The sequence below is a fragment of the Salvelinus alpinus genome, chromosome 5 (assembly GCF_045679555.1).
Source record: "Salvelinus alpinus chromosome 5, SLU_Salpinus.1, whole genome shotgun sequence".
NCBI classification, from domain to species: domain Eukaryota; kingdom Metazoa; phylum Chordata; class Actinopteri; order Salmoniformes; family Salmonidae; genus Salvelinus; species Salvelinus alpinus.
This window is the reverse complement of record NC_092090.1, coordinates 21436922-21461598: the sequence shown is the minus strand read 5'-3', so window position 1 is coordinate 21461598 and position 24677 is coordinate 21436922. Positions and strand designations below refer to the sequence as shown.

Below are 24677 nucleotides of genomic sequence, written 5' to 3'. Positions count from 1 at the left end.
GAGTCAATTGGAGGTGTACCTGTGGATGTATTTCAAGGACTGCCTTCAAACTCAGTACCTCTTTGCTTGACATCATGGGAAAATCAAAAGAAATCAGCAAAAACCTCCCACATTTTTTTTTTTAGACCTCCACAAGTCTGGTTCATCCCTGGGAGCAATTTCCAAATGCCTGAAGGTACCACGGTCATCTGTACAAACAATAGTACGCAGGTGTAAACACCATGGGACCACGCAGCCATCATACCGCTCAGGAAGGAGACGTGTTCTGTCTCCTAGAGATGAACGTACTTTGGTGCGAAAAGTGCAAATATATCCCACAACAACAGCAAAGGACCTTGTGAAGATGCTGGAGGAAACTGCTCCAAAACCGCCATAAAAAAGCCAGACCACGGTTTGCAACTGCACGTGGGGACAAAGATCGTACTTTTTGGAGAAATGTCCTCTGGTCTAATGAAACAAAAATAGAACTGTTTGGCCATAATGACCATCATTATGTTTGGAGGAAAAAGGGGAATGCTTGCAAGCTAAAGAACACCATCCCAACCTTGAAGGACGGGGGTGGCAGCATCATGTTGTGGGGGTGCTTTGCTGCAGGAGGGACTGGTGCACTTCACAAAATAGATGGCATCACGAGGAGGAAAATTATGTGGATATATTGAAGCAACATCTCAAGACATCAGTCAGGAAGTTAAAGCTTGGTCGCAAATGGGTCTTCCAAATGGACAATGACCCCAAGCATACTTCTAAAGTTGTGGCAAAATGGCTTAAGGACCACAAAGTCAAAGTATTGGAGTGGCCATCAAAAATCCCTGACCTCAAACCTATATAAAATGTGTGGGCAGAACTGAAAAAGTGTGTGCAAGCAAGGAGGCCTACAAACCTAACTCAGTTACACCAGCTCTGTCAGGAGGAATGGGCCAAAATTCACCCAGCTTATTGTGGGAAGCTTGTGGAAGGCTACCCGAAACGTTTAACCCAAGTTAAACAATTTAAAGGCAATGCTACCAAATACTTATTGAGTGTATGTAAACTTCTGACCCACTGGGAATGTGATGAAATAAATAAAAGCTGAAATAAATCATTCTCTCTACTATTATTCTGACATTTCACATTCTAAAAAATAAAGTGGTGATCCTAACTGACCTAAAACAGGGAATTCTTACTAGGATTAAATGTCAGGAATTGTGAAATACTGAGTTTAAATGTATTTGGCTAAGGTGTATGTAAACTTCTGACTTCAACTGTATGTATGTGTGTGTGTTCCAAAGTGTTTCCAATGCCCCATTTCCCATAGGGAAAAGGCTAGTGTGCCATACTTTTCTCTGGGGGCCGGCTGGACAGGGCAGACAAGGTGAGGTACATGACGTAGCAGCTGATGATGGAAGCCTGCAGGAGCCCTGAACGAGGCTGTTCTGTAGACAGAGCGAGAGGAGAGCTTGAGAACTAAGAACACACACAATTATGAGCTCTCACAAACACACACACAAATGGACAAACACACACATATACACAAAGTGGGAGGCCAGGTCGGGAAATCGGCATGACACTCAATACATGGTAAAAACATCCTGGTAAAACCCTGGCATGTATAGACAGAGGTCTCCTAACACAGTTCTGTCTGAACAATGATCGAGAGCAGTAGGAGAGATGACGTCAGGTTAGATTACATGGCATCATCCACACATGGATGTTGGCTCAGCCTGAGATGGAGTAAGTGTTCCCTGCTAAGTACTGGATGACACACACGCTGCCTGTTTCACATTGGTGGTGGTCTTCCAGGCTGCTGTCAGCTTTAAGAGCTTACTGGGTGACACCATGGGTTTGTGTCTGTACTAACCCTTTACTGGGCTAAACGACATCCTGATGAAATAATACCGTGTGTGTGTGTGCGTCCATTCGAGAGAAAGGGAGTGTGTGTGTGTATGCCATGTGCATTAATGTGTCCACATCTTTGTGTGTGTGTGCAAGCATATATGTGTGTGAGAGAGAGCCAGAATGTGTGTATGCGTGCGACTGCTCACTCTGCTGTACACAGGGCGTGACGGCGATGAAGGACATGATGCCACACAGGGTCAGGTTGGTCCAGAGCAGGACCTTGTTGGACTGGCAGGCTGTGGGGTGGGTGTAGTACTTATACATGAAGGTGAAGGCCATGGTGGCGATGCTGTAGAAGAACAGGGTGGCACACATCACCGCCAGGTACCAGCGCTTGTCCTCTGCCGCCCCTGTTAACCTGAGATGAGAATCCAGAAATACACATCACCATCAACCTGAGATGAGAATCCAGAAATACACACATCACCTTCAACCTGAGAGGAGAATCCAGAAATACACACATCACCTTCTACCTGAGTGGAGAATCCAGAAATACACACATCACCTTCTACCTGAGTGGAGAATCCAGAAATACACACATCACCTTCAACCTGAGAGGAGAATCCAGAAATACACACATCACCTTCTACCTGAGTGGAGAATCCAGAAATACACACATCACCTTCTACCTGAGTGGAGAATCCAGAAATACACACATCACCTTCAACCTGAGAGGAGAATCCAGAAATACACACATCACCTTCTACCTGAGTGGAGAATCCAGAAATACACACATCACCTTCTACCTGAGTGGAGAATCCAGAAATACACACATCACCATTAACCTGAGAGGAGAATCCAGAAATACACACATTGATATGTAACTGAGTGACCTAGGGTGGTCTAGCGGTCTAAGCCGCTGCCTCCGGAACACAAATACCGCCCCAGATGGCAACGCACTAGCCAAAGCAGTGTTCTAGCCAATTGCTCAATCAAAAACCATGGTCTTGGTTAAGCAAGGGTCATAGTTACACAGGGGGACTTGAGTGCACAATGCTTGCTCTGGTGCTGAAAATCAGCCAACATACTATAAAACCTAATAACATATTCATTGTAGAGTCGTGCAGTTGACTGATGAAAGGTTTATGGCACTTAAATACATAAACACATACCCACCAGCAGCCATCACTACCATCATAAAGTGCAGTTTCATTAACATTAGGATTACCAATTAAATTGGATCATGACAGAGTGATGGATAATAAATTGATATTAAAATCGTTGTTTAAAATAACATTACATTGGTAAATTAAAACAACATGTGGATGCCCATTGCCTAACGGGAAATTCGACAGAGCCTCTCTCCTCTATTCCCTTTCCTCTCTTCCCTATCCTCTCTTCTCTCTCTTCTCCTCTCTCTTCCCCATCCTCTCTCATCTATTCCCTCTCCTCTATTCCCTTTCCTCTCTTCCCTTTCCTCTCTTCCCTCTCTTCTCTCCTTTCATCTCTTCCCTCTCTTCTCCTTTCTCTTCATTCTCTTTTCCTAAAACTCAATCTCTTTCCACTCATAAACCCAGCTTGACCTGCACACCCTGAGAGAGACAAACTCAACAGACAGGACAGCTGGTTTAGGTCATTGACAGGGCAGCTGGTTTAGGTCAGTGACAGGGCAGCTGGTTTAGGTCAGTGACAGGGCAGCTGGTTTAGGTCAGTGACAGGGCAGCTGGTTTAGGTCAGTGACAGGGCAGCTGGTTTAGGTCAGTGACAGGGCAGCTGGTTTAGGTCAGTGACAGAGCAGCTGGTTAGGTCAGTGACAGAGCAGCTGGTTTAGGTCAGTGACAGAGCAGCTGGTTAGGTCAGTGACAGAGCAGCTGGTTTAGGTCAGTGGCAGGGCAGCTGGTTTAGGTCAGTGACAGAGCAGCTGGTTTAGGTCAGTGACAGGGCAGCTGGTTTAGGTCAGTGACAGAGCAGCTGGTTAGGCCAGTGACAGAGCAGCTGGTTTAGGTCAGTGACAGAGCAGCTGGTTTAGGTCAGTGACAGAGCAGCTGGTTAGGTCAGTGACAGGGCAGCTGGTTTAGGTCAGTGACAGAGCAGCTGGTTAGGTCAGTGACTGGGCAGCTGGTTTAGGTCAGTGACAGGGCAGCTGGTTTAGGTCAGTGACAGGGCAGCTGGTTTAGGTCAGTGACAGAGCAGCTGGTTAGGTCAGTGACAGGGCAGCTGGTTTAGGTCAGTGACAGAGCAGCTGGTTTAGGTCAGTGACAGGGCAGCTGGTTTAGGTCAGTGACAGAGCAGCTGGTTTAGGTCAGTGACAGGGCAGCTGGTTTAGGTCAGTGACAGAGCAGCTGGTTTAGGTCAGTGACAGAGCAGCTGGTTAGGTCAGTGACAGAGCAGCTGGTTTAGGTCAGTGACAGAGCAGCTGGTTTAGGTCAGTGACAGAGCAGCTGGTTTAGGTCAGTGACAGGGCAGCTGGTTAGGCCAGTGACAGAGCAGCTGGTTTAGGTCAGTGACAGAGCAGCTGGTTTAGGTCAGTGACAGAGCAGCTGGTTTAGGTCAGTGACAGGGCAGCTGGTTTAGGTCAGTGACAGAGCAGCTGGTTTAGGTCAGTGACAGAGCAGCTGGTTTAGGTCAGTGACAGAGCAGCTGGTTTAGGTCAGTGACAGAGCAGCTGGTTTAGGTCAGTGACAGAGCAGCTGGTTTAGGTCAGTGACAGGGCAGCTGGTTTAGGTCAGTGACAGAGCAGCTGGTTTAGGTCAGTGACAGAGCAGCTGGTTTAGGTCAGTGACAGAGCAGCTGGTTAGGTCAGTGACAGAGCAGCTGGTTTAGGTCAGTGACAGAGCAGCTGGTTTAGGTCAGTGACAGAAGGAAGAGACAGAGGGCTCTATTCAGTCTGTATCAGTGAGGCGTTACAGATTGCGCAATAGAAATGTAAAGATAATTTCCGATTGAGCAGACATATGCAGCACTTACCGTGAATGCAGTCTAGGTAACATTTCCCTTAAATTTCAATAACGCTGTAAAGCTGAACTTCCGTGATACGGATTGAAGAGAGAGAGAGAGAGAGAGAGAGAATACAGACAGACAGACAGATAAAGGTTTCTGGGAAGAGGTATACTAATCTTGTAACCCAGAACCAAGTATTGCATGCATGCTGACCAGGCAGCAACTAGATTTCTGTTATGTTACATTGATGTTAAGTCTGTCATGAGAGACTAGGGCAGAGGGAACATGACCGTGTGGGACTGGGACACCATGACAGGGCTTACACACGCTTCCTGGTAACTGTATGTTTGGCTAGGAGAGGTTCCAGACACAGCAAAGCCTCTTAAGTTGCGTTAGCTACAACTCTGACATGGGGGGCGAGGGGTTCAGCATTTAACTGACATGCCACGCACACACATACTGTATATATACACAAACACGCACAGGCACACATCACGTGCGCATCTCACACACACACACACATTCTTCATATACAGCAGCGAGAACAGCAGCTGGAGTTGATGTTTTACTGTAAAAATAAGAAACATCTGGAAACAAGATGCCTGTCAGAGGATGAGAGGGAATGAGGGAGTGAGAAACAAAGGGACAGAGAGAGAGTGGAGAGAGAGAAACAGAAAGGAGGAGAGGGAAAGAGAGAGAGAAACAGAAAGGGAGAGAGAGAAGGAAAGATGGAGGAGAGAGAGCGAGAGAACAAATAAGATATGTTGGACGGAGAGATGGGATGGAGGGGGAGATTAAAAAGCTACAGAGAGAGAGAGAGAGAGAGAGAGAGAGAGAGAGAGAGAGAGAGGGTAAGCAGTAGTAGTGTTGTTTGAGGCCCTCCCCTTGAGGACAGTTTTTATTAAAACAAGTCTGTCGGATTTATACAGCGATGTTGGAGAGGTGAAGCAGAGGAGACAGATAGCAGGCCAGTGAGGGACTGAGCAGGGCAGTCAGAGTGATATGCTACATACTCTATGCTACATGTGTAGCACAGGAGAATGGTGAGGGGAGGATGGCTTATAACAATGGCTGGAATAGAGTGAATGGAGTGGTGTCAAACACATGGAAACCATGTGTTTGATATATTGAATTCATTCCATTCCAGCCATTACTATAAGCCTGTCCTTCCCAATGAAGGTGCCAGTAGCCACCTGTGATGTATAGGAAGTAAAGAATATGTATTTGTGCTGCACTCTTGTGCCCAGACCATGCCTTCTGAACTGCCCCTTAAAGTTGTACTGCATTGAGTTGAACTGAGTTGCAATCATGAGTTACAGACGACCCCGAATGGGAGAAATGGAAACCCTAGCCCACCGCAACAGCTGCAGAGGAGCAGCTCCTAGCTGAAACAGATCAGTTCAAGGTAACGTCCAGTCAAACTGCAGCTCCTAGCTGAAACAGATCAGTACAAGGTAACGTCCAGTCAAACTGCAGCTCCTAGCTGAAACAGATCAGTACAAGGTAACGTCCAGTCAAACTGCAGCTCCTAGCTGAAACAGATCAGTACAAGGTAACGTCCAGTCAAACTGCAGCTCCTAGCTGAAACAGATCAGTACAAGGTAACGTCCAGTCAAACTGCAGCTCCTAGCTGAAACAGATCAGTACAAGGTAATGTCCAGTCAAACTGCAGCTCCTAGCTGAAACAGATCAGTTCAAGGTAACGTCCAGTCAAACTGCAGCTCCTAGCTGAAACAGATCAGTACAAGGTAACGTCCAGTCAAACTGCAGCTCCTAGCTGAAACAGATCAGTACAAGGTAATGTCCAGTCAAACTGCAGCTCCTAGCTGAAACAGATCAGTTCAAGGTAACGTCCAGTCAAACTGCAGCTCCTAGCTGAAACAGATCAGTACAAGGTAACGTCCAGTCAAACTGCACTTGCGCTTATATGGTTGGAGGATGTGGCCTGTCCTTCTCCAACACAAGGATCCCAGCATCCACTCTCACATCCTCTGCTTCAACTGACAACTGCCCAAACTCCATATCACCTCTCATCCCCAACACACCACCCCCCAAGACCCCCCCCCACCCACACACACACACACACCTCTCCCTGTTCTCCCTCCCCTCTCACCAGTTCTTGTTCCAGGTGTGGGCAAATGCTGTGATGAGACTGAGTTGGATGAGGATGAAGGCAAATCCTCCCACCACGCCTACGTAGTGCCAGGCTGGGAGAGAGAGATAAATGGAAAGAGAGAGAGAGAGACAGACAGACAGACAGAGAGAAACAAAAAGACAGACAGAAAGAAAGAAACAGGTTTGCTGTCTAACTCACTTGATGCAGGCCCATTCTGAATGTGTGTGTAGTCCAAATGTATGCATACTTTTAAAATTATATATACAGTCGTGGCCAAAAGTTTTGAGAATGACACAAATATTAATTTTCACAAAGTCTGCTGCCTCAGTTTGTATGATGGCAATTTGCATATACTCCAGAATGTATTGAAGAGTGATCAGATGAATTGCAATTAATTGCAAAGTCCCTCTTTGCCATGCAAATGAACTGAATCCCCCAAAAAACATTTCCACTGCATTTCAGCCCTGCCACAAAAGGACCAGCTGACATCATGTCAGTGATTCTCTCGTTAAAACAGGTGTGAGAGTTGACGAGGACAAGGCTGGAGATCACTCTGTTATGCTGATTGAGTTCGAATAACAGACTGGAAGCTTCAAAAGGAGGGTGGTGCTTGGAATCATTGTTCTTCCTCTGTCAACCATGGTTACCTGCAAGGAAACACGTGCCGTCATCATTGCTTTGCACAAAAAGGGCTTCACAGGCAAGGATATTGCTGCCAGTAAGATTGCACCTAAATCAACCATTTATCGGATCATCAAGAACTTCAAGGAGAGCGGTTCAATTGTTATGAAGAAGGCGCGCCCAAGAAAGTCCAGCAAGCGCCAGGACCATCTCCTAAAGATTATTCAGCTGCGGGATCGGGGCACCACCAGTACAGAGCTTGCTCAGGAATGGCAGCAGGCAGGTGTGAGTGCATCTGCACGCACAGTGAGGCGAAGACTTTAGGAGGATGGCCTGGTGTCAAGAAGTGCAGCAAAGAAGCCACTTCTCTCCAGGAAAAACATCAGGGACAGACTGATGTTCTGCAAAAGGTACAGGGATTGGACTGCTGAGGACTGGGGTAAAGTCATTTTCTCTGATGAATCCCCTTTCCGATTGTTTGGGGCATCCGGAAAAAAGCTTGTCCGGAGAAGACAAGGTGAGCGCTACCATCAGTCCTGTGTCATGCCAAAAGTAAAGCATCCTGAGACCATTCATGTGTGGGGTTGCTTCTCAGCCAAGGGAGTGGGCTCACTCACAATTTTGCCTAAGAACACAGCCATGAATAAAGAATGGTACCAACACATCCTTCGAGAGCAACTTCTCCCAACCATCCAGGAACAGTTTGGTGACGAACAATGCCTTTTCCAGCATGATGGAGCATCTTGCCATAAGGCAAAAGTGATAACTAATTGGCTCGGGGAACAAAACATCAATATTTTGGGTCCATGGCCAGGAAACTCCCCAGACCTTAATCCCATTGAGAACTTGTGGTCAATCCTCAAGAGGCGGGTGGACAAACAAAAACCCACAAATTCTGACAAACTCCAAGCATTGATTATGCAAGAATGGTCTGCCATCAGTCAGGATGTGGCCCAGAAGTTAATTGACAGCATGCCAGGGCGGATTGCAGAGGTCTTGAAAAAGAAGGGTCAACACTGCAAATATTGACTCTTTGCATCAACTTCATGTAATTGTCAATAAAAGCCTTTGACACTTATGAAATGCTTGTAATTATACTTAAGTATTCCGTAGTAACATCGAACAAAAATATCTAAAGACACTGAGGCAGCAGACTTTGTGAAAATTAATATTTGTGTCATTCTCAAAACTTTTGGCCACGACTGTACAGTACCAGTCAAAAGTTTGGACACACCAACTCAAGGGTTTTTCTTTATTTTTAATATTTTCTACAATCCAGAATATAGTGAAGACATCAAAATTATGAAATAACACATATGGAATCATGTAGTAACACTAAATTAAAAATTTTAAAGTAGCCCCCCTTCGCCTTGATGGCAGCTTTGCACACTCTTGGTATTCTCTCAACCAGCTTCATGAGGTAGTCACCTGGAGTGCATTTCAATTAACAGATGTGCCTTGTTAAAAGTTAATTAGTGGAATTTATTACCTTCTTAATGCATTTGAGCCAATCAGTTGTGTTGTGGCAAGGTAGAGTTGGTATACAGAAGATAACCCTATTTGGTAAAAGACCAAGTCCATATTATGGCAAGAACAGCTCAACTAAGCAAAGAGAAACGACAGTCCATCCTTTAAGACAACTTTAAGACAAGAAGGTCAATCAATCTGGAAAAGTTTCTTCAAGTGCAGTCGCAAAAACCATCAAGCGCTATGATGAAACTGGCTCTCATGAGGACCGCCACAGGAAAGGAAGACCCAGAGTTACCTCTGCTGCAGAGGATAAGTACATTTGAGTTACCAGCCCAGCCCAAATAAATGCTTCACAGAGTTCAAGTAACAGACACATCTCAACATCAACTGTTCAGAGGGGACTGAGTGAATCAGGCCTTCATGGTCGAATTGCTGCAAAGAAACCACTACTAAAGGACACCAATAATAATAAGAGACTTGCTTGGGCCAAGAAACACGAGCGAATGGACATTAGACCGGTGGAAATATGTCCAAATTTGAGATTTTTGGTTCCAACCTCTGTGTCTCACAAAGACACAGAGGTAGGTGAACGGATGATCTCCGCATGTGTGGTTTCCACCGTGAAGCATGGAGGAGGAGGTGTGATGGTGTGGGGGTGTTTTGCTGGTGACACTGTCAGTAATTTATTAAGAATTCAAGGCACACTTAACTAGCATGGCTACCACAGCATTCTGCAGCGATTCGCCATCCCAACTTGTTTGCACTTAGTGGAACTATCATTTGTTTTTCAACAGGACAATCACCCAACCGCAACCCAATTGAGATGGTTTGGGATGAGAAGAACCACAGAGTGAAGGAAAAGCAGCCAACAAGTGCTCAGCATATGTGGGAACTCCTTCAATACTGTTGTAAAACCATTCCTCATGAAGCTGGTTGAGAGAATGCCAAGAGTGTGCAAAGCTGTCATCAAGGCAAAGGGTGGCTACTTTGAAGAATCTAAAATCTAAAATATATTTTGATTAACACTTTTTTTGGTTACTACATGATTCCATATGTGTTATTTCATTGTTTTGTTGTCTTCACTATTATTCTACAATGTAGAAAATAGTAAAAAATAAAGATAAACCCTTGAATGAGTAGGTGTGTCCAAACTTTTGACTGGTACTGTATATGAGAGTATTTTCTTATGTGTATGTTGTAAAACACATTTCCTCATCAAGAATAACATACTGTAGTCATCTATTAAATAATGAACTTTTGGCACAGAAGATTCAGAGGTAGAGGAACAGCCATTAAACATGTAGGATCTGAGACCAGTTACTGTGTCACGATGAGATTTACTGCTGCTAGAACAACACTATCCAACCACAGAGAAATTTATGGTGGCTTGACTGCAGGGTGAATCTCGTGAGATGATGAGCAGGTCTACAGTGTCCCCTATCGGTATTAAAATAGAACTGCACCTATTGCTTTCAGCTAGGGCAATCCTATGTGTTGAAAGTTTAGCAATGTATTCTAAGAGGGAATCTTGATTGTGTGTCCAGGCTGCTCACCATGCAGGAAGGACTCAGTAGGGATGAAGAAAGCAGCAGTACACATCCCAAGCAGGGTGATGAACTTCAGAAACCAGAACCTGCATTAGGACCAGAGAGGACCAGTTATACGGTTGTATGCCTAACATTAGCATAATAACATGTTTTTTATATGTTTGTTTGAAACCACCTAGGGACAACTACCCGCCTACAATATATACTGCCCTATATACAGAGGACGTGCAGATGAGGAGCATCTTAGTTAAGAAGCTGCATGACACAAGGGAAGTGAATGGAGGAATAGCTGAGTAGGCAGGTCTAAGGAAAGTGAAGCTGTAATCACCTTGTATAGCCTTGATCGATTATAGTATTTCAAACCTGTACAGGTCAAAATCTGGCACATAATTTAAGTCAAAAGTCTGAGGTACAAAATGTGCTTGAATGTTGAGGGTGGGTGGAATAGGTGGTGGGGTACCTTTGAAAAAACGAATTATGTCATGACAATTATTTTTGCATATGGGATATAACGTTTAAAAATGCTTAAAGTAAGAAAAAAAGAGTTACTCACACTGATGTCAAGTTAGGATTCTGCCCCTAGTGCGCACTGAGAAGTGCCCAGGAGTTCCAGGGCCCTGTGGCCGACTGTCTGGCTTCTCATTAATAACAGCCTTATGGGAGATATTCCACAGAGGGCCAGCTAGAGGCCATGCATCTCTCAAAGCCTAACCCTCCCATCCCCAACCCCCCCTAGAGCGCGCCACTGCTCTAATCAACCCCCCTAGAGCACGTCACTGCTCTAATCAACCCCTCTAGAGCGCGTCACTGCTCTAATCAACCCCCCTAGAGCGCATCACTGCTCTAATCAACCCCTCTAGAGCGCGTCACTGCTCTAATCAACCCCCCTAGAGCGTGTCACTGCTCTAATCAACCCCCCTAGAGCGTGTCACTGCTCTATTCAACCCCTCTCGAGCGCGTCACTGCTCTAATCAACCCCCCTAGAGCGTGTCACTGCTCTATTCAACCCCTCTCGAGCGCGTCACTGCTCTAATCAACCCCCCTAGAGCGCGGCACTGCTCTAATCAACCCCCCCTAGAGTGCGTCACTGCTCTAATCAACCCCTCTAGAGCGCGTCACTGCTCTAATCAACCCCCCTAGAGCCGTCACTGCTCTAATCAACCCCCCTAGAGCGCGTCACTGCTCTAATCAACCCCCCTAGAGCGTGTCACTGCTCTAATCAACCCCCCTAGAGCGTGTCACTGCTCTAATCAACCCACCTAGAGCGTGTCACTGCTCTAATCAACCCCCCTAGAGCGTGTCACTGCTCTATTCAACCCCTCTCGAGCGCGTCACTGCTCTAATCAACCCCCCTAGAGCGCGTCACTGCTCTACTCAACCCCCCTAGAGTGCGTCACTGCTCTAATCAACCCCTCTAGAGCGCGTCACTGCTCTAATCAACCCCCCTAGAGCCGTCACTGCTCTAATCAACCCCCCTAGAGCGCGTCACTGCTCTAATCAACCCCTCCTAGAGCGCGTCACTGCTCTATTCAACCCCCCCTAGAGCGCGTCACTGCTCTAATCAACCCCCCTAGAGCGCGTCACTGCTCTAATCAACCCCCCCTAGAGCGCGTCACTGCTCTAATCAACCCCTCTAGAGCCGTCACTGCTCTAATCAACCCCCCTAGAGCCGTCACTGCTCTAATCAACCCCCCTAGAGCGCGTCACTGCTCTAATCAACCCCTCCTAGAGCGCGTCACTGCTCTATTCAACCCCCCCTAGAGCGCGTCACTGCTCTAATCAACCCCCCTAGAGCGCGTCACTGCTCTAATCAACCCCCCCTAGAGCGCGTCACTGCTCTAATCAACCCCTCTAGAGCCGTCACTGCTCTAATCAACCCCCCTAGAGCGTGTCACTGCTCTAATCAACCCCTCTAGAGCGCGTCACTGCTCTAATCAACCCCCCTAGAGCCGTCACTGCTCTAATCAACAGCACAGCAGTGGACAGTATCACCAGCTGGTTAAAAAAGGACACTGGTGCATTGGTCAGGCAGGTGTGGAAAAGGCCCACGTAGCCTCAAATAGATGTTTTGATAATGACGTTAGTACTGTACATGATGTATTAGCACAAAACAACTTAAAGGGGTAGTACATGTAGAACGCAAACTTTCATTCACATATACGCCATGGTAGTCCTCCTGCGTCTCCCCAATATAAATGAACCTTCAGGGCTACTGCTGACCCATTGTGGATGAGCGCTCTGAAGTCCTGGCTGGACTTGACATCGATGAGGAACAGCGCCATCATCAGGTAGAAGCAGGCGGTGCCAAAGCAGACCCTGTAGACCGCTGAGTAGCCAACCAGCATCTCACAGTGCCCTCCGCCATGGGCCTGGTCACACACCATGTTGAAAAAAGGCACCTGAAACACACACACACACACACTGTTATGGAGTGTGTGTGTGTGTGTGTGTGTGTGTGTGTGTGTGTGTGTGTGTGTGTGTGTGTGTGTGTGTGTGTGTGTGTGTGTGTGTGTGTGTGTGTGTGTGTGTGTGTGTGTGTCTCTCTTTTTAAGTGTGTGTGTGTGTGTACATGCATGTACAGTATATGTGTGTGTAACCTAGAGGTTAACTAGTGGAAGCCTCCAGGCCTTTCTCTGTCTGTCTTGGGAGGAAAATAGTGTACTGCGATTATCCTGTAGCCTACTGCATGTATCCTTAGCATAGCGATTAACCAGACAGTTATTGAATGTGACGCGACACAACAAACAGAACCAGTATTCTCATTGGCACACATTATGAGTGGATTTACACTACAAAGAGTGACAGGGAGAGTAGGCATGCATCCCAAATGGCACTCTATTCCCTACATAGTGCACTACCATGGGCCCTGGTCAAAAGCACTAGTAATCTATGGCAATCTATCGTAATTTTGGTAATTTAAACTTGAATAACTTTTACAAAATGTATTCATATATAGTTTTTTTTAATACATCTGTCCATATTGTTCATGAGTTTCTAGTGGATAGAACATACGGTTCAAGAGAAAATAGCCTAAATTAATGGAAAAAGCATCTAACCAAAATGGCATTATTTGCAATTAACTCTGCAACTCTTCCAACTGTTTTTCACAACTGCCACCAGTTTTATGCCAAAACACTGACAACAAATAAATACATACTGACATAGTAAAATAAATAGTGTGTAAAAACAAATATAAAGGATATTTCATGCTGAAACCCTCATGTTAAACACGAATGGTATTCACTAAGTTGATGGTTTGTATTTAGGATGTTTTACAGCTTTGTTGTTCTATTTTTTATTTGAAAATCATCTCATTTAATTCATTCATAACTGTTACACGATAAGGCCACAGAGGGACAGAAATAATTACAGACACATGTAGTACCCAAAAGGCCCACTAGATGTCTTACATCATCCTTTCAAAGAAACCAAAATTCTGGTAGTTTACTAATAAACTTTGAAAGTTTCCAGTGATATACCTTCCCTTTGCAACCCTACTTCTTACTGACTCTTTTTGTGTGTGGATGGGACCAACACTACCTAGTGAAACGTACTTAGCCTACTACATACTACACTTGCCTGATATCCAAACGGGAATCCATGTTCTGTTTCTCTCCTAAATGTTTCGCTACTACACATTCAAGAAATAAGTCTGGCCCTTGGATGGCACACATAAGACGTGGGATGGCACACATAAGACGTGGAATGGCACGCGTGAGACGGGACGCGTGAGAGGTGGGATGGCACACATGAGGCCATTGGAGAGGGACTTGCTATAGTGAAGCGTGGGGATATGTTTTCCCAAATGCAATAGATAGTGTAAGGACCCTTCCCTTTCTATGTCATCCTATTGGTTGTGTAGTGATTAGCAAGTTTGCCTATGGGCTGGAAAGACCAGGGTTCGAGACCTACAAGGTGCTGCTGTTCTAATGCACTAATTCAGAGCTCTCCAATCCTGTTCCTGGAGAGATACCCTCCTGTAGGTTTTTCCTCCAACCCCAGTTGTAACTAACCTGATTCAGTTTATCAACCAGCTAATTAAATAGAATCAGGTGCACTAGATTAGGATTGGTAGAAAAAACCTACAGGACGGTAGCTCTCCAGGAACAGGGTTGGAGAGCCCTGCACTAATTTACACAACAAGACATTTAATTTAGTTACTCTCAAGGTGCACGTTTGCCGGCCTTCGCTACAGTAGTAATGTACTAATCTTGGTTAACCCAGAACTCAAATCTTGCATATTAAGTAGTGTGACCACAATAGATTACTCATGTACTAATGTAATTGAATCAGGACAGGAACACTTTATAGCACCTCAGAGCAAAAAAAGTGCTCAGACATTGATGGAACTTTGTTGATCCCCAAAGAAGGACATGACATCAGACACTCACATTGTCCCGGACAGCCTCGGAGACAGTGCGTGAGAGCATGAGACAGGAGACGGCGCAGGCCATGATGTGGAAGAGTGTGTACATGATCCTCGTGCTGGACGATGACTTCACCGGTGGGCAGAAGGAGCAGCACAGTGAGCATGGGGCCGGGCCACAGCAGCAACATATCTGGGGAGAGGAGAGAGATATGTTCACATATGTATCTGAGAGGAGAGGAGAGGAGAGGAGAGGAGAGGAGAGGAGAGGAGAGGAGAGGAGAGGAGAGGAGAGGAGAGGAGAGGAGAGGAGAGGAGAGGAGAGGAGAGGAGAAGAGAAGAGAAGAGGGACCTATCTGGAGAGAGGAAGAAACCTATCTGGAGAGAGGAAGAAACCTATCTGGAGAGAGGAAGAAACCCATCTGGAGAGAGGAAGAAACCCATCTGGAGAGAGGAAGAAACCTATCTGGAGAGAGGAAGAAACCTATCTGGAGAGAGGAAGAAACCCATCTGGAGAGAGGAAGAAACCTATCTGGAGAGAGGAACAGGTGAGGAGTCAGCTCAACAATAGAGTGACAATGCTCAATATATCCTAGGAGATGAGAGAGATGCTCAATATATCTGAGGGAGGAGGAGAGAGGGATTTTCAATATAAATGATATATGAGAGCTGTAACTGGGAGGAGATGAAGAGAGAGATGCTCAATATATCTATGAGAGGAGAAGAGAGATGTTCAATATCTGTGAGGAGATGTGTAAATTTAACAATAAAGAGATTATACTGCACGTAACCAATTGGATCTAAACCTTGGTCATCATCAACCACTCCAACACTCCAACGCCAACATATTTGATTGATGGAAAGGAGAGGGGTGTTTAGCATATTTTAGGATGGAGTGGTGTCAACATGTTGTCTGTGCATCAGAAGTCAACTGAACATAGCCTTACTGCTAGACAGAAAGCTACATAACTGAAGGAAGAGAGAGAGAGGTGATGAGTGAGTGAGTGAATGAATGAATAAATGCATGAATGAATGACTTTGATCATCCCTCAAGAGGAAATTCTTTCCACAACTCACCAAAGGTGCACATAACTGCCTACAAATTCACCAACATCTAATTCACTGTAGTACCACAGAGAACACATGACGCTCTCAATAACCAAGTAATATTTGTATGAGGGGACACCTTTTACACAGTGAATGAACTCAGTGAACTATCTTCAGAGGAGCTTCCCCTTGATATGAGGGTTTTGGGCAGGTGATTGTTGCGTGTTACAGGTGGTTGAATGTAGTCCAAACACACAGAATATCTGATCCGCCTGGAGTCAAATCAATTTATAGACTAACAGCATTGTATTGTAGTACACTGTGTAGAACTGCTTGTCCCGTTTTAAGTCGTTGTTATCTGGGATTTTACTGGGGGTGGGGGGGTTACTGGATGAGGGAGGAGAGTCTAAACACAAGCAGAGACTGTTACTTTGATAAACATCCAGAACTGTAGATGAAAGCTATCCTATCTATCTATCGATCGATCTATCTGTATCTCTCTAATCTCTCTAATCTCTCTAATCTACAACAGAAAGCTGGTTCACTAGGTCAGTGTAATTTGTAGAGTGGCTAGGTCATGTTGGATTTGTGGGACAATGACTCACGTCTTTCCGATATGAGATTAACCTGCATTGTTGTATCAAATGTATATCTTGCCAATAACACTTCAGAGTCCAATAGACCTAATATTAATACAGGACACAGCCTCAGGTCTCAAGCGGAGGGGGTGGTGAATGGGGCAAAATGCAATGAGACACAGTATAGACTACTGAACAACGGGTGTATTGATCTCTATCCAACATAGAACACCTGATGCATTGTAACAGATACTGGCATCTGCTAGTTCTGGATCTGATACGCATTAACAGGCCAGTTAGGTACAGCCATGAGAAAGTGAAGATGTGTTTAAACACATCAACTATTATGTGTTAAAGTTATGTTTTAACACAACAACTAAAATAGCTATGTTTAAACACAACAACTAAAATAGCTATATTTTAACACTGTAATGGGTGCGTGTTGGTGGCAGGGAAGTCAGGCGCAGGAGAACGAACTTGGTATAAACGGAGTCGTTTAATAAAAGTTAACAAAACTCAAAAAAACAAAATATATAAAATAATCAAAATGGGTACAAAACCCATCGCGCACCAACACATAACTTGCACAAACATACAATCAAACAATCCCCGACAAGGACATGAAGGGAAACAGAGGGTTAAATACACAACATGTAATTGATGGGATTGGAACCAGGTGTAACGGCAGTCTAAGTCGTCCTCCTCATCGGACGAGGAGAGGCGAGAAGGATCGGAGGACCAATTTGCAGAGTGGTAAGTTTCCATGGTAATTTAATGAACACGAAAACAATACACGATACAAAACAATAAACGAACATACCGTAACAGTCCCGTGTGGCGAAACACTAACACAGGAACAAACACCCACAAACCACACGTGAAAACCCCAGCTGCCTAAGTATGATTCTCAATCAGGGACAACGATTGACAGCTGCCTCTGATTGAGAATCATACCAGGCCGAACACAAAAAACCCAACATAGAAAACACACATAGACAACCCACCCCAACTCACGCCCTGACCATACTAAATACATACAAAATAAGGGAAATAAGGTCAGGAACGTGACACCAGGTGTGATGGAAGACAAGACAAAACCAATGAAAAATGGATCAGTGATGGCTAGAAGACCACCGAACACCACTCGACCACCGAACACCACTCGAACAAGGAGAAGGGCTGACTTCGGCGGAAGTCATGACAGTACCCCCCCCCCCCCCCACGACGACACGGAGGGCGAGGAGCAGGGCGATCCGGATGGAGACGGTGGAACTCTCACAGAATAGAAGGATCCAACATGTCCTCCACCGGAACCCAGCATCTCTCCTCTCCTCCGGACCATACCCCTCCCAGTCCACGAGGTACTGAAGGCCCCTCGCCCGACGTCTCGAATCCAGTATGGAACGAACAGAGTACGCCGGGACCCCCTCAATGTCCAGAGGGGGCGGAGGAACCTCCCATACTTCAGACTCCTGGAGCGGGCCAGCCACCACCGGCCTGAGTAGAGACACATGGAACGAGGGGTTAATGTGGTAACCTATAACATACCTCGTTCACTCTCCTCAGGACTTTAAATGGCCCCACAAACCGCGGACCCAGCTTCCGACAGGGCAGGCGGAGGGGCAGGTTTTGGGTCGAGAGCCAGACACGGTCCCCCGGGGCGAACACTGGGGCCTCACTGCGGTGACGGTCTGCGCCAACTTTCTGGAGCAGCACTGCGTGCTGAAGGTGGACATGGGCGGCATCCCATGTGTCCTCCGCGCGCCGGAACCAGTCATCCACCACAGGAGCCTCAGTCTGACTCTGATGCCAAGGAGCCAGAACCGGCTGATACCCCAATACACACTGGAAGGGTTAGTTGAGGAGTGGAGGAGCGAGTTCTGGGCCATCTCTGCCCAGGGCACGAATGCTGCCCACTCTCCCGGCCGGTCCTGGCAATAAGACCTCAGAAACCTACCCACATCCTGGTTAACTCTCTCCACCTGCCCGTTACTCTCGGGGTGAAAACCTGAGGTAAGACTGACCGAGACCCCCAGATGTTCCATGAACGCCCTCCAGACCCTCGACGTGAACTGAGGACCCCGATCAGACACGATATCCTCAGGCACCCCGTAGTGCCGGAAGATGTGAGTAAACAGGGCCTCCGCAGTCTGTAGGGCCGTAGGGAGACCGGCCAAAGGGAGGCGATGACAGGACTTTGAAAAATGATCCACAACGACCAGGATCGTGGTGTTACCCTGTGAAGGTGGAAGATCGGATATGAAATCCACCGACAGGTGCGACCACGGCCGTTGTGGAATGGGTAAGGGTTGTAGCTTACCTCTGGGCAGGTGCCTAGGAGCCTTACACTGGGCGCACACCGAGCAGGAGGAAACATAAACCCTCACATCCTTAGCCAAAGTTGGCCACCAGTACTTCCCACTAAGACAGCGCACCGTCCGGCCGATCCCAGGATGACCAGAGGAGGGTGACGTGTGGGCCCAATAGATCAGCCGGTCGCAGACAGCAGATGGAACGTACAGACACCCAGCTGGACACTGAGGGAGAGCGGGCTCTGCACGTGACGCCCGCTCAATGTCCGCGTCCAGCTCCCGGCACCACCAAGCAAGAGGCGGGGAGTATGGGAGTGGGATCCATGGGCCGCACCTCTGTGTCATACAGCCGGTCTGCCTTAACGTTCTGGGAGCCTGGTCTGTAAGAAAGGGTAAACACAAAATGGGTGAAAAGCATGGCCCACCTTGCCTGGTGAGGGATCAGTCTCCTCGCCTCCCGGATGTACTCCAGATTGCGGTAGTCAGTCCAGATGAGAAAAGGGTGTCTAGCCCCCTCAAGCTAATGTCTCCACGCCTTCAAGGCCTTGACGACAGCCAACAACTCCCGGTCCCCCACGTCATAGTTTCGTTCCGCCGGGCTGAGCTTCTTCGAGAAGAAGGCACAAGGGCGGAGCTTCGGTGGCGTACCCGAGCGCTGAGAGAGCACAGCTCCTATCCCAGCCTCGGACGCGTCCACCTCCACTATGAACGCCAAAGAGGGATCCGGATGGGCCAGCACGGGAGCCGAGGTAAACAAAGCCCTCAGGTGACTAAAAGCCCTGTCCGCCTCAGCTGTCCACTGCAAGCGCACCGGGCCCCCCTTCAGCAGTGAAGTAATGGGAGCCACTCTCTGACCAAAACCCCGGATAAACCTCCGGTAGTAGTTGGCAAACCCTAAGAATCGCTGCACCTCCTTTACCGTGGTGGGAGTCGGCCAATTACCCACGGCTGCAATGCGGTCACTCTCCATCTCCACCCCTGACGTGGAAATGCGATACCCTAGGAAGGAGATGGACTGTTGGAAGAACAGGCATTTCTCAGCCTTGACGTATAGGTCATGCTCCAACAGGCGACCAAGCACTCTGCGCACCAGGGACACATGCTCGGCGCGTGTAGTGGAGTATATCAAAATGTCATCAATATACACCACTACACCCTGCCCATGCAGGTCCCTGAAAATCTCGTCTACAAAAGCTTGGAAGACTGATGGCGCATTCATCAACCTGTACGGCATGACGAGGTACTCATAGTGCCCAGAGGTGGTACTGAAAGCCGTCTTCCACTCGTCTCCCTCTCGGATACGCACCAGGTTGTAACCGCTCCTGAGATCTAGTTTGGTGAAGAAGCGCGCCCCGTGCATTGACTCTATTGCTGTGGCTATGAGCGGTAGCGGGTAACTTTACCTCGCCGTGATCTGATTTAGACCCCAGTAGTCAATACACGGACGCAGACCTCCCTCCTTCTTCACAAAAAAGAAACTCGAGGAGACGGGTGAAGTGGAGGACCGAATGTACCCCTGACGCAGGGATTCGGAGACATATGTTTCCATAGCCTCCGTCTCCGCCTGTGAGAGGGGATACACATGACTCCTGGGAAGTGCAGCGTCTACCAGGAGATCTATCGCACAATCGCCCTGTCGTTGAGGTGGTAATTGAGTCGCCTTCTTTTTAGAGAAGGCGAGAGCCAAATTGGCATATTCAGGGGGAATGCGCACGGTGGAGACCTGGTCTGGACTCTCCAACGTAGTAGCACCAACGGAAACCCTAAACACCTACCTGAGCACTCTCGCACCCCGTGAGAGCCCTCTGTGGCCAAGAAACAGTGGGGTTATGACAAGCTAACCAGGGTAGGCCCAGCACCACGGGAAACGCAGGAGAGTCAATAAGGAAGAGACTAATTCTCTCCGTATGACCCCCCCGCGTCACCATGCCCAAAGGAGCGGTGACCTCCCTAATCAACCCTGACCCTAATGGTCGACTATCTAAGGTGTGAACGGGGAAAGGCACATCCACGGGAAAAATGGGGATCCCTAAACTATAGGCTTAAGCTTTATCAATGAAATTCCCAATCGCGCCTGAATCGACGAGCGCCTTATGCTGGGAATGCGGAGAAAACTCAGGAAAAGTGACAGACAAACATATGTGCAACAGAGGGCTCTGGGTGAGGATGGTGCCAGCTCACCTGGGGTGACGCCAGAGCGCCCTGCCTGCTGCCTCGATTCCCAGAGGAACCCACCCGCACCGACCGGCAGTGTGACTTCTGCGGCCACAGATAGTGCACGAGCGGGAACCCCCTCCGGTCTCCTTGCGCACCGCCCCTCCCAGCTCCATGGGTATCGGAGAGGGGGTGCGGGAGGATGGAACCACCAGTCCCCGATCTGAACATCCACAAGTAGCCAGCAGGTTGTCCAACCGGATGGACAGGTCCACCAGCTGGTCAAACGAGAGGGTGGTGTCTCTGCAGGCCAGGTCCCGACGGACGTCCTCGTGTAGACTGCAGCGGTAATGATTGATCAGGGCCCTGTTGTTCCATCCCACGCCGGCAGCCAGGGTCCTAAACTCCAGGGCGAAATCCTGGGCGCTCCTCGTCTCCTGCCTCAGATGGTAGAGGTGCTCACCCGCCGCTCTACCCTCGGGTGGGTGGTCGTAGACTGCCCTGAAACGGCGGGTGAACTCCTCAAACTGGTCCAACGCCGCATCTCCCTCTCTCAATATGGCGTTGGCCCACTCCAGAGCTTTCCCGGTGAGGCACGAGACGAGAGCGGACACCCTCTCACGGTCCGATGGAGCTGGGTGGACCGTGGCCAGATAGAGGTTTAATTGAAGGAGGAACCACTGGCAGTTGGCAGCACTCCCGTCGTACTCCTGTGGCAAGGAGAGACGGATCCCACTGGGTTCAGGCGGGAAAGGGGCGCTCAGGAGGCGCTGGAAGAACTCCCGGTCTCTCCCAGCGGTCCATTGTCTGGACAACGAGATCCATGGCGGTGCCAAGATGGTGAACTATTACTGCATGCTCCTGGACGCGCTCCTCCACCTCTATGGCCGGGGTACCTTCTCCTGCTGACTCCATAGAAGGGTCGGTGATTCTGTAATGGGTGTGTGTTGGTGGCAGGGAAGTCAGGCGCAGGAGAACGAACTTGGTATAAACGGAGTCGTTTAATAAATTAACAAACCTCCAAAAACCAAAATATATAAAATAATCAAAGTGGGTACAAAACCCGTCGCGAACCAACACATAACTTGCACAAACATACAATCAAACAATCACCGACAAGGACATGAGGGGAAACAGAGGGTTAAATACACAACATGTAATTGATGGGATTGGAACCAGGTGTGATGGAAAACAAGACAAAACCAATGGAAAATGAAAAATGGATCAGTGATGGCTAGAAGATCGGTGATGTCGACTGCCGAACACCGCTCGAACAAGGAGAGGGGCCGACTTCGGCGGAAGTCGTGACAAACACAACAATTAATATAGCTATGTTTTAACACAACAACTAATATAGCTATGTTTTACACAACTACTAATATAGCTATGTTTTAACACAACAGCAAATATAATTAAGTTTAAACACAACAACTAATATAGCTATGTTTTAATACAACAACTAATATAGCTATGCTAATATAGCTATGTTTTAATACAACAACTAATATAGCATGTTTAAACACAACAACTAATATAGCTATGTTTTAACACAACAGCTAATATAGCTATGTTTTAGCACAACAGCTAATATAGCTATGTTTTAATACAACAACTAATATAGCATGTTTAAACACAACAACGAATATAGCTATGTTTTAATACAACAACTAATATAGCTATGTTTTAATACAACAACTAATATAGCTATGTTTTAGCACAACAACTAATATAGCTATGTTTTAATACAACAACTAATATAGCTATGTTTTAGCACAACAACTAATATAGCTATGTTTTAATACAACAACTAATATAGCTATGTTTTAATACAACAACTAATATAGCTATGTTTTAGCACAACAACTAATATAGCTATGTTTTAATACAACAACTAATATAGCTATGTTTTACACAACAACTAATATAACTATGTTTAAACACAACAACTAATATAGCTATGTTTTAACACAACAACTAATATAGCTATGTTTTACACAACAACTAATATAACTATGTTTAAACACAACAACTAATATAGCTATGTTTTAACACAACAACTAATATAGCTATGTTTAAACACAACAACTAATATAGCTATGTTTTAGCACAACAACTAATATAGCTATGTTTTAGCACAACAACTAATATAGCTATGTTTTAATACAACAACTAATATAGCTATGTTTTAGCACAACAACTAATATAGCTATGTTTTACACAACAACTAATATAGCTATGTTTAAACACAACAACTAATATAGCTATGTTTTAGCACAACAACTAATATAGCTATGTTTTAGCACAACAACTAATATAGCTATGTTTTACACAACAACTAATATAACTATGTTTAAACACAACAACTAATATAGCATGTTTTAACACAACAACTAATATAGCTATGTTTTAACACAACAACTAATATAGCTATGTATTAAAACAACTAATATAGCTATGTATTAAAACAAATAATAGAGCTATGTTTTAATACAACAACTAATATAACTATGTTTTAACACAACAACTAATATAGCTATGTTTTACACAACAACTAATATAGCTATGTTTTAGCACAACAACTAATATAATTATTTTTAAACACAACAGCTAATATAACTATGTTTTAATACAACAACTAATATAGCTATGTTTAAACACAACAACTAATATAACTATGCTTTAACACAACAACCAATATAGCTTTGTTTTAACACAACAGCTACTAGCAAACGTATCATGAAAATATGGGACTCAATGTCTTACTAAACAGACAGCAATCCAAACACATTCTCATTCATGTTTAACGTCTCCATAATTCCTCTTATATGTTCTCTCTTTCCCTCCCGCCAACTCTCTGTCATTCAGGACTCTGTCTCACCTGGTAGGCAAACATGTTGAGGAAGAAGCTGTAGATGCCACTCTGGTGCATCTCCTGGGCTGTCATCCGTTCAGAACCCTCCAAAACTGACTGCTTTGGGTGTTAGATCACAGACCCTGTGAGGACGACATCCTAAAAGTCCCCAGAAAAAGATCCTCTAACATCTAAAACAGTACAAATTGTTTTCCCAAAATAAGTACCGGCGGTACAAAACAAAAGCGCTACTTGTGGTTGTGCAATCCAACTTCCAACGGGTCAACAGGGTAGCTGTTCCTGAGTTCTTCTCTGCTATATCCTGGATCACATGTAACACAAAGACACATCCAACCAACCTTGCTAAATCTCAGCATCAACCTCAATCCAACTTCGGGGGGATAGAAAGTGTCCGGGTATTTATTTGACTCATATCCTGTGTGCTCTCTTTTTGCTTCTGTGTCGGGCGCTGTCAGAAGAGTTGGAGAGAGAGGTGGTGATGATGAATGCCCTCAACCCCTCCTCCTCCTGCTCCGCTTTACCCTGGCAGATTAGGCAGAGCCAGGGAGCGAGGGAGAGAGGGGGGCGGGGCATGTGTTAGTCCCATCTGTCCCTCCCTTCCCCCAGGGCCCTTGCTCCACTGCTCCAGAGACAGCCTCCAGGCCACACACACACACACACACACACACACACACACACACACACACACACACACACACACACACACACACACACACACACACACACACACACACACACACACACACACATGGCAGAAGAGTACAGTAGACTATAAAAAATGCTGGCGATCTGTATGTTTGTAATCCATGTTTACAAAGGTGGACTTGCTCGATGTTTCG

At 46.4% G+C, this 24677-nt stretch overlaps 1 protein-coding gene across 1 annotated transcript in view; it reads right to left on the bottom strand.

Annotated features, from left to right (window-relative positions):
- Positions 1–24378, bottom strand: part of serinc4 (serine incorporator 4) — a 37944-nt gene extending 13566 nt beyond the window's left edge. Inside the window, exons 1-7 of the mRNA XM_071400966.1 lie at positions 23845–24378; positions 14901–15068; positions 12730–12908; positions 10516–10595; positions 6869–6962; positions 2022–2233; positions 1317–1412 (exon numbers count right to left, since the gene is read on the bottom strand). Of these exons, the coding sequence (XP_071257067.1) occupies positions 1317–1412; positions 2022–2233; positions 6869–6962; positions 10516–10595; positions 12730–12908; positions 14901–15068; positions 23845–23910 (895 nt within the window). The 5' untranslated portion in view covers positions 23911–24378. The remainder of the gene's footprint in view (positions 1–1316; positions 1413–2021; positions 2234–6868; positions 6963–10515; positions 10596–12729; positions 12909–14900; positions 15069–23844) is intronic.
- Positions 24379–24677: the final 299 nt, after the last annotated feature.